This window comes from Adelges cooleyi, unplaced genomic scaffold (assembly GCF_023614345.1).
Source record: "Adelges cooleyi isolate 19-005CV unplaced genomic scaffold, UGA_ACOO_1.1 ACOO_flye_CR_arks_rails_tigmint_CR_PRNA_651, whole genome shotgun sequence".
In the NCBI taxonomy this organism is placed as follows: domain Eukaryota; kingdom Metazoa; phylum Arthropoda; class Insecta; order Hemiptera; family Adelgidae; genus Adelges; species Adelges cooleyi.
In genome coordinates this window covers 255,941-265,588 of record NW_026096352.1, presented here as the reverse complement: position 1 = coordinate 265,588, position 9,648 = coordinate 255,941, and the positions used below count along the sequence as shown (strand labels likewise).

At 36.9% G+C, this 9,648-nt stretch overlaps 1 protein-coding gene across 1 annotated transcript; it reads right to left on the bottom strand.

Moving 5' to 3' along the window:
• Positions 1-7,969: 7,969 nt before the first annotated feature.
• On the bottom strand, positions 7,970-9,337 carry LOC126844705 (hexokinase type 2-like). The gene has a single exon (XM_050583084.1). The coding sequence runs from the start codon at positions 9,335-9,337 to the stop codon at positions 7,970-7,972; it is 1,368 nt and encodes a 455-aa protein (XP_050439041.1).
• Positions 9,338-9,648: the final 311 nt, after the last annotated feature.

Here is a 9,648-nt window from a genome sequence, read left to right as displayed (position 1 = left end):
TTTGCAGAGATAAAAATATAATATAATAAACACAGCCAAACAATAATATCGTTGAAACTCGTGTAGAAAATATTATAGTTTGCGGCGCAGTTGGAATTTTTTTTTTCAAAAACCGTTTCGACTACTTGCCCGCCAAAATAATATTGTAAACAGCCAGCCGCACCACATATAATTTAAGGTGTATGTGCCAACCGCGCCGTCGTCCCCTACGACAAATACAATATAATATTATATATTATAATAGGTAACTTTGATATATATATATATATAATATAAAAATTCCCCCCGGCTATAAAACAGGTAAAACCAGCGGGGCCTTTATTTTCCACAATTGAAAAACTTGTTTTTTTGGGAAGGGGGGACGGCTGCACTCGAAATAATAGTGCACATGTCTCCCCTAACGACTTTTTCGAAATAGTCTACTGCCAGCTATATACTTACTGCTCAAGTAAGGTGCTGATTGTCGAGCAAGAGGGTAGGTACAAATAGCACCGGTAGCTTGCAGGTTTTTTAACAACCAGTGTATATAATATATATAATATACACAACATTTTCAAGTAAATTTGTCTTAATTTTGTAAAGTTCAGTTTATTATTCGTTACCATATATATATATATCAGTTTGTCATGTTGAGCACGGAGAAATAATTATTGTTTGATAATACTCCACGCCCGTATAACATAATATTATCTACCTATTATGTGATAATAATAAATGACTTCTAAACGTAGGATACATTTAAATAACTTTATTACACTATTATTTTAGTTGATTGATTGAAATTAGTTTTAAAGTAAAAAAACTGAACACAAGCACTCTATATTAGTGTAATTTAGTCAAGTGTTACTTCTAGTAAGTACAATAGTTTAGCAAGAAGTTGGTAGTGTTTTTTTTTTAAGTAATAGTACTTAATAAATTAAAATACTGTTGTGTGCTTTTTAGTTTGAAGAATATATTCTAAAAGAAGTCCAGTTATATCCAGTTAGTAGGTACATAGATTAGTTCCATATCGCGTTATATTATTACTTAATGCGTTATAACAATAAAACATGTGTACATTTTAGCTTAAACAAGCTTTTAAGACAAGCGTGCATTTACAGTTTTTGCTCATTCGTCTTTTAACTAGTTATACATAAACTTATAAAGAAGAACTTTTATCAATTATTAACTTAAATTAATTAACATTTTGCTACACTTGGTTATATTACAATAGGTTTGCTCATCTTTTTTCTTTTATCATTTTTTCCAACTTTTCAATTCTCTGTAATGTAGAAAATATATTACTGTTGAAAAAAAAAAAAATTAATATCAACTAGATTTTTATACTTACTAATTTTGTTTCATAAAGATTTTTTTTCTGAATCAATTGATGCTTGTTTAAGCTGAAATGTACACATGTTTTATTGTTATAACGCATAAAGTAATAATATAACGCGATATGGAACTAATCTATGTACTAACTTGATATAGATGATCAATTGATTTAGAAAAAAAATCTTTATGAAACAAAATTAGTAAGTATAAAAATCTAGTTGATATTAATATTTTTTTTTTCTACAGTAATATATTTTCTACATTACAGAGAATTGAAAAGTTGGAAAAAATGATAACAGAAAAAAGATGAGCAAACCTATTGTAATATAACCAAGTGTAGCAAAATGTTAATTAATTAAAGTTAATAATTGATAAAAGTTCTTCTTTATAAGTTTATGTATAACTAATTAAAAGACGAATGAGCAAAAACTGTAAAATGCACGCTTGTCTTAAAAATTTGAATACCAATGTCAAAAATTGATCATTTTAAGTTCAAATTGTATTTATTATGTTACTGAATTAAAATTGCAGATTAATAGTTAATACCTAACTTAACCTTATCTTATTTGTTATTATTGTTGACAGATCAGAACACGTCAGTAATAAACTATTGCTAATATTAGTTTGTACTCTGTACTTTTATTTCAAAAACTAGAGCTTCGCTTCCGTTATAATTCATGGTACCTTTATCTAGCAAATCAGAATTCATATCTAGTTTCGAAAAAGTATTTTGCATGCTAATTGCTGATTAACTGTAGTGTAAGTCTAGCTATCTGTCAGATCACTAACGTTCTACTACTAATAAAGCGAGTGTGCTATTCGCTTAAAGTACAACTTTTTTTTTTTTTAATTCGAATGATGAATTTTAATGAAAATCAAGTATTTGGTGTTACTTACTTCACAGGTTTAGTATAGTGGTCAGTCTGTATATTATATTAAAACTTAAAAGGGAAAGAAGTGAAGAGTGATAAAAACATTATTTTGAGGACCAGACCCTCGTGGCGTGGAATCGCGTGAGAACTACACGGATGTACAAGCGCATTACAAGCCTACATATTAAGTAGGCTATGTAATATACAGTGTACTCCAGCACACTGTTGCCGCCGTGGAAAATAACATAATATTTGACCGACAATCGGTCGCGGGCTTAACATATAATACTATTAATTGTGATGCAGTTTCACATATTATTATTATTCCCTATTATTCTCCTATCACATCCCTCGCCACCCCTGGACGCAAGTAATAACCTAACCTGCCTGTCTGTGGCACCCGCGTAACTAAATACACGGTACTGTACTACCGCCGCCACAACCACCCCTCGCGTGGGAAAACCCATATAAGTGTACACGCATAAATTAAATCTACAATCGACATGATGATGGTTAAAATATCGGATGTACAAGTACAATAATGACAATACAGGGTACATATTTGTATGTACATACAGGGTACAGCACACTCCGAAATCAAAAGCTGAAAGGGCGACGGACGGCCACGACTTTGTGCAAATACAACGACAATAATAATAACGTTTAGCTGGCGTGTGTGTGTGTGTGTGATGTGTGGTGGGCGCCATCCACCATGTAGAGGTCTCTTCGGGGGGGTGGGAACGGCCGTGGGACCGCGTAGCACGAGCGTGCGATAAGCCCTTGCAGGTGGCCCGAGCCCGTGGACTTTCGCTATTGTGTACATTAATATCGTTGAAAATCGAACGCAAACACCGTGGGATTCATCGACCACCACCGTTTAATAGCCCCGCATAGTGTGTATACTTAAAGTCACACGCCCCGTACCTACTCTGTGATTTTCCGATGGACTTATCCGTAGGTACATGTATTTTTTTCAAACGACAACAATGTCTTTAATTCCATACACGTGTAGACAAAACTTGTGCCAAAAATGTTAAGGTTTGAATTATTTTCAATTATGTATACAAAGGATGGAGATACAAATTATCGGTAATGATAACAAAAGATAGGTACTATAGGAGTCTATACTATGGACAATTGTGAAAAACTGAGATCATATCATATAAAATCAACATGAAAAGAAAAACATTTAATTTCTTATTAAACCCTATAAGATATTGAGTGGCCCATGATAGAAAAATCACCCTGTAAATAAAAATCACTGCAAACCCATATATATATTATGTAGAGTGATTCATCTGACGTAAGACGCTCATTTTCTTGGAAAATATGAGTATGCTGGAAATTATTTTTTTCCACTACATATTTTTCGATATTTTGAACATTTTCATCCCTAATACGTTAAAAAATTATGGACCACGTTTTTTTCAAATAGAAATAAATGTCTTTAATTCCATAAATGTGTAGACAAAAATTGTCCCAAAAATGTTAAAGTTTGAATTATTTTTAATTATGTACAAGTGATGAAAATAAAAATGATTAGCTAATGACAACAAAGAATAGGTATTATGATGTATAAAAGCTATATGTAAGGCATTGTTTAACATGTATAAGTTCATTGTTACTCATAGACCATTTAGTAGTTTTAATTATACAAATATTTGGGTGTTAAATATAACACCCAATACTCTGGCTGGAGTTTCAGGCTGAATTCAATGTTGTGGAATATGTTAACATTTTGATTTCCCGCCACATGCTTTATATGATTTTAATATCCAGTAGTCCCACTTTGATGTACTCATCAAACATTATACAAACTGTGAATAAACAAAACTCGTTTGGATCAAAACCGAGACTATGAACGTAATGTATATTATTATGCTACAATAATATGTACTATTATGAAGGTATGCGTTTGGTCGATGGACTGTGTATAATATTCAACTCTTGTCCAACGGCAATAACAATTAAAATAGGTACAATTAAACGAACGTGTCTCATTAACTTTGCACAGCAGCAACAACAACGATAATAATAATAATAATAGTGTGATGCAATCAACGTTATTTATGTTGCAACGTTTCGACGCTGTTTATTCGGCTGTGCGAGAATTAAATTTAATTAATAGTTTCGCAGAATTGCCACAGCTTTTGCTTGCCTTGACGGTTTTCTCGTTTTATCCCGGCTGGAGATTGAAAAAGATAGGGGGAGAAAGGAGAAAGTAAAATACTGTAAATGTTTGCTTTGTATATACCCTTTGTTGAACGACGGTGTACACACAACACAAAACCGGGCACGCATAAACGCCGTGAAAACCCGTTTTATCTTTCTTTTATCCTTCCATTTTGTTTAATTTCCATCCCCTTTTTCCTTTTTTTTTAATTTTTTTTTTTGCTACTTGACAAACAAACTCTGGAGCAATAATAATTGCTGTGGTGAAAACAAAAGATACAAAAAAAGGTTGCCTCCGGTTTCCGGGATATAATCATTATCCGTCTAAATTTGCACGCCATAATATGTTTAATACTTACATATAAACATTTTATATAAGCACAATAATATATTACTTATACCATTCGCTCGGATATCAATCAGTAGACATCACACCCGAGTGGGCTGTTATACCGCGTAGATTGTACCCAGGACGAGTGCTATTATAATAATATGGCAAACGACAATAATATATCAAACTATTGTACATCTGCAGTTGGGATATTTTAATTTTGACCGTTTTCTCTATAAACACCGTATGGGGAATCGTCGTCCCGACAATATTACTAGGGAAACCCCGATAATAGATTATAATAGCAATTAAACAGGTAGCCTACTTATTCCCCTTGAGTGAGATCCGGATCGGAGGACGATCTTTGAGTCTCCAAAAGGAATCGCCGAGGAGTTATCCCCAAGGGATATATCACTAGGATCACGTCCATCATACATACATAACGTTCACAGCTTCGGTTTTGATCCAAACGCGTTTTTTTTATTCGCAGCTTGTATATAATGTATGAGTACATCAAAGTGGAACTTGGAAATTAAAAGGAGGAGTTGGAAATTTTGACAAATTCCACCACAATGAATTCAGCCTGAAACTGCAGCCAGAGTATTGGGTATAACATTTGTATAAGCAACTAAATGGTCTATGAGTAACAATGAACTTATACATGTTAAACAATGCCTTACATATAGCTTTTATACATCATAATACCTATCCTATGTTATCGTTAGCTGATAATTTTTGTCTTCATCCTTGGTACATAATTCAAAATAATTCAAACTTTAAAAATTTGGCACAAGTTTTGTCTACACTTTTATGGAATCCAAGACATTTATTTCCATTTGCAAAAAAAAAACGAGGTCCATAATTATTTAACGTATTAGGGATGAAAATGAAAAATGTTCAAAATATCGAAAAATATGTAGTGGAAAAAAATAATTTCCAGCTTATTAATATTTTCCGAGAAAATGAGCGTCTTGCGTTAGATGAATCACTCTGTATAATAAATATGGGTTTGCATAACCCTATGAGATATTGAGTGGCCCATGATAAAAGAATCACCCTGTATATATATATATATTTTTTTTGACTCGGTATTATATTTCAGGTTTCCAAGAGCCCGTGTCAAGAGGTTTTGGTGAAATATAAAAATACAAAAAACCGAGACGGTGAAGCCACTCGCCGTGACGAACACTGACTCTGCGTTTGACCCGATTGGCAGAGGGGTGACTTAACCCACATAATATAATATATATATACAGATATATATGCCTCGTACAACTGCACAGTCGATAGCAGTGAACACCCTGAGGGGCTGTAAATATTTTATAAGTCACGTATATCGTGAAAATCCAGAAAATCCCTGTAAAAACCATAATATAATATGTATATTTTTTTTACACTGCAAGGATTTTCTTTCCCCGTCCGTTCAAGTACAGTAACCACTATAGTCTCAAGCAGCAAAGAAAGTGTTACTGCAACGCCACACTCTGTGTAAATTAAGGATAAGGCACTCGCTTTCTCTTGAAATAATATATTGTAATGTTTTAGTTTTTCTTTTCGGGAACACTTTAGGTTAGTCAAGTGTTATATTTTTACAATGTAGTTTGTAAAATGTAGATTGATAGAGCCAACATTTCTCTTTCTATTAACCTTACTTATAGTATTTTCTAGAGCTCTATCAACAAAGATTATTTTTATCTGTGCGCATTACTCGGCTGCACTCCACTTTCCACTCTAAATTTAAACTTTAATAACTTTAAAGCTGTTTAACCAATTGAAACCGATAAAGCTGAAGTAAAACATTTTTATTTTTTACTTTTATCAAATAATAATAATTTAAAAATTCTGATTCGGGGTACCTACTGTTTTTCTACTGCTACTATTCCACCGTTGGCATTTATTTTTCCTGGGCGTCAAGTCGTTATGGCGATCTCGCATTGTCCTCCGGATTTTATATTATTATATATTAAACCGCGCAGTACACGGTTATACATTGTATACAATATACCAATATGGTAGGACACACGGTCGAGCTGTGTAAAAACCGTTGAAGGAATTCCTGAAGGAGATCTGAACGACAATATGACAATAATAATTATGATTATTATTATTGTTATTATCCGTTTCCTTGCACTGACGTCGGATATCGTTCCCCCTTTTTTTTTAAGAAGCCGTTTATTTCTGTACACCTATATTTACACTATATATATATATATATATATATTGTATTATAGCGGTATTTCGCGTCGTCCGTTGTATTTTATTATTATTATTGTTTTTTTTCAAGGGTCCAGGTGAAAAACACCCTCTTCTTCCCCTTAGCGCGCGCGACCGGCCGTCTGCTGCACAACCGAGATTTCCAACACTGCCACGTGCCCCAGCTAGGTGACATATGCTTGTGCGCAGCGCGTGTACCCATATATAATAATAATAATATAGGTAGGATACAAAAATGAAACGTTTTTCAGCTGCTGCTGCTGCTGCTGCTGGTCCTGCCACCGCCGCCGGTATTACTATTGTTGGTATTATTGTTATTATCATCATCATCATTGTCAATTGTAATACAATATTTTCCTTTTGTCAGAGCGCGACCGACGTTTCCCTCCGCGGTTCCTGTAAATATAATAATAATAATATATACATAATGCAATAAAAAAAAAAAATGTTAGATAGTTAAGACGATTGTGACTGCGAAGGTGTTTCTATTTGTTTTGTTTTGAACAGAATTATTTAAACTGTCATAGATAATTTATGAATTAATATAAATTTACTATTTTAGAGTGTAGCAAATGAGGCCTGGCCGCAACGTCTCTGTTTATACTGTTGTATGCATAGGTAATATAGTATTGTTTAGATATTTATTTATTTTTGTTTTTTTTTATAACTGCACGGCCGGCAGTTTTGGTCTATGGAACGGGTTAAGGTTACCTGTTATGGAGTCATCAAGCTACACACAGAACCTCCCTCTTTACTGGACACTATCATAAATATGGGTATGGGTAAAATCAATAATGCCACACATGCAATATAAATGCTATCTTGTACTTAACAATTAACAGAATAATTAACAACGACAAAAGTAAATAAATGCAAAATGGTATGAAAAGCAACTTTTAGCCTCTACTCATGACACCATTTGAAGTTTCTGTGGGTTTATATTAGCTACTCGCCCGCTAATTCACTGGCTGCTACCAAACTAGATAACTAGATGTCAGTAGACGACAGTAGCCTGCACGTTAACCTAAACTAACCGGTTGATAGTGACCGCCAACGTCTCGGCCGCTCACGGAGATCGCCTACAGACGGCGGCTGCCACGACGGCCGCTCCGCGTCCGCTACCGTCTTCCGAGGAAACGACATTGATTTTCTTCTTGTTTTCCAGCAGCTCGTTGATGGTGTTTACCAGAATGTCGTGGTAGTGCGGATGATGCCGGTGCACCGCCCCGTCTACTCCAATTGTTATTTCCGGCTCGTCCACGCGGTTCAGTATCGCCACTAGCCCGGCGGCGACCAGCCGAGCTGATCTGCTAGACACGTTTTGCGCCGCATGCCGGATGAGCTCCAGGTCACTGTCTGCGGCGTTGATGCCCACCTTTCGCAGACAGTCCTGGGCGTGTTCATAACGACCCGGGGCGTCTCTCTCGATACCGGAAATCACGTCGGCCGTTATGCCCCGGGGTCGCTCCAGGACGTCCGGTATCTTGCCGTCGAAGATGACCTGTTCCTTGGCCATGTCCAGCAACAGCAACCGGAACGTTTCGCCCAAGTACATGCCGGACACCATCTTTTCGAACAGCTGCTGTTTCGGATTTACCGAGCCGGCGTCCACCTCGAGGTCGTACTTCGTCACCAGCCCTTCCAGCTCTCCGTTGTCGCCGAACGAACCCCACTCGAGATTGATGACCATTTGTTTTTTACCCGGATCTCCGGCGTACAGACCTACCGCGCCGACCCTTTCCACGTAACAGCAATTCGTGCCCGTCCCCACGACCAGCCCCAGTTTCGTCTTGGCATCGTTCCAGGCCGAGGACATGAGCGTGCCCACCGTGTCGTTCAGTATGGCGCAGACGTTCACGTGGAGACCCGCGTGTTTGGCTATGGACCGGCGCAGCAGTTGAACCACGTCTTGGCCTACCACGCCGTCGCACCTGAAGCCCTTGGTCCACTTGGTCAACACGCCCGAATCGACGGTCCGTTGCCGCATGGGAAAACTGAACGTGAACCCGACCGGAAGTGGTTTCTTGCTGGCTGCCGAGGAGCTTCCAGTTTGTTCCACGAACCTTGCCAAGCACTGCGCGATGTAGTCGAACAGGTTTTCCCCGGTGCCGGTCATAAGGTCTTGGGAGCACGAATACGTCTCCTGCTCCATGCGGATCTCGTCGGTGCCCAGCTCGGCCTTTAGTACGCGGAAATTGGACCCGCCCAGGTCCAAGGCCAAGTACGTGCCGAGTTCCCGTCCAGTGGGCAAGTCCTGAACGTAAGTCTGGAAACATTTCACAGTGGCTTTGGGGTGCGTCTCCTTGCCCAGACCGTCTTGGATACACGCTGCCATTCGTTTTGTCAACTCTCGCAGCTCATCGCTACTCGGAATCATCGTCGAGTTGCGAATAACGTTCAAACGTGATGTCTTAGGCGAACACAATCGGCTCATCCGGTTCGTCGCGTTTGTAAATAATGATTTCATTCTAAGAAAAAGCGAATTCATTTACACTCCACGTAACATATTATTATAGAATTGAGATGGATTTTTTTTCAATACGACTGATTTGTCTTTAAAATTTCTATGAGACACAATAGTTGTATGGCCAGTAATATACATTTTAAACTAAAAATTTTATTGTACTATTGCAAACCGAATTTCTTACACTATGTACAAAATACCGTTCGATGATGGCAAACGCCCTTTTGATAGATGATAGATCAATATTTTCATGAGATAGCAGGAACTTTATTGTATCTAAT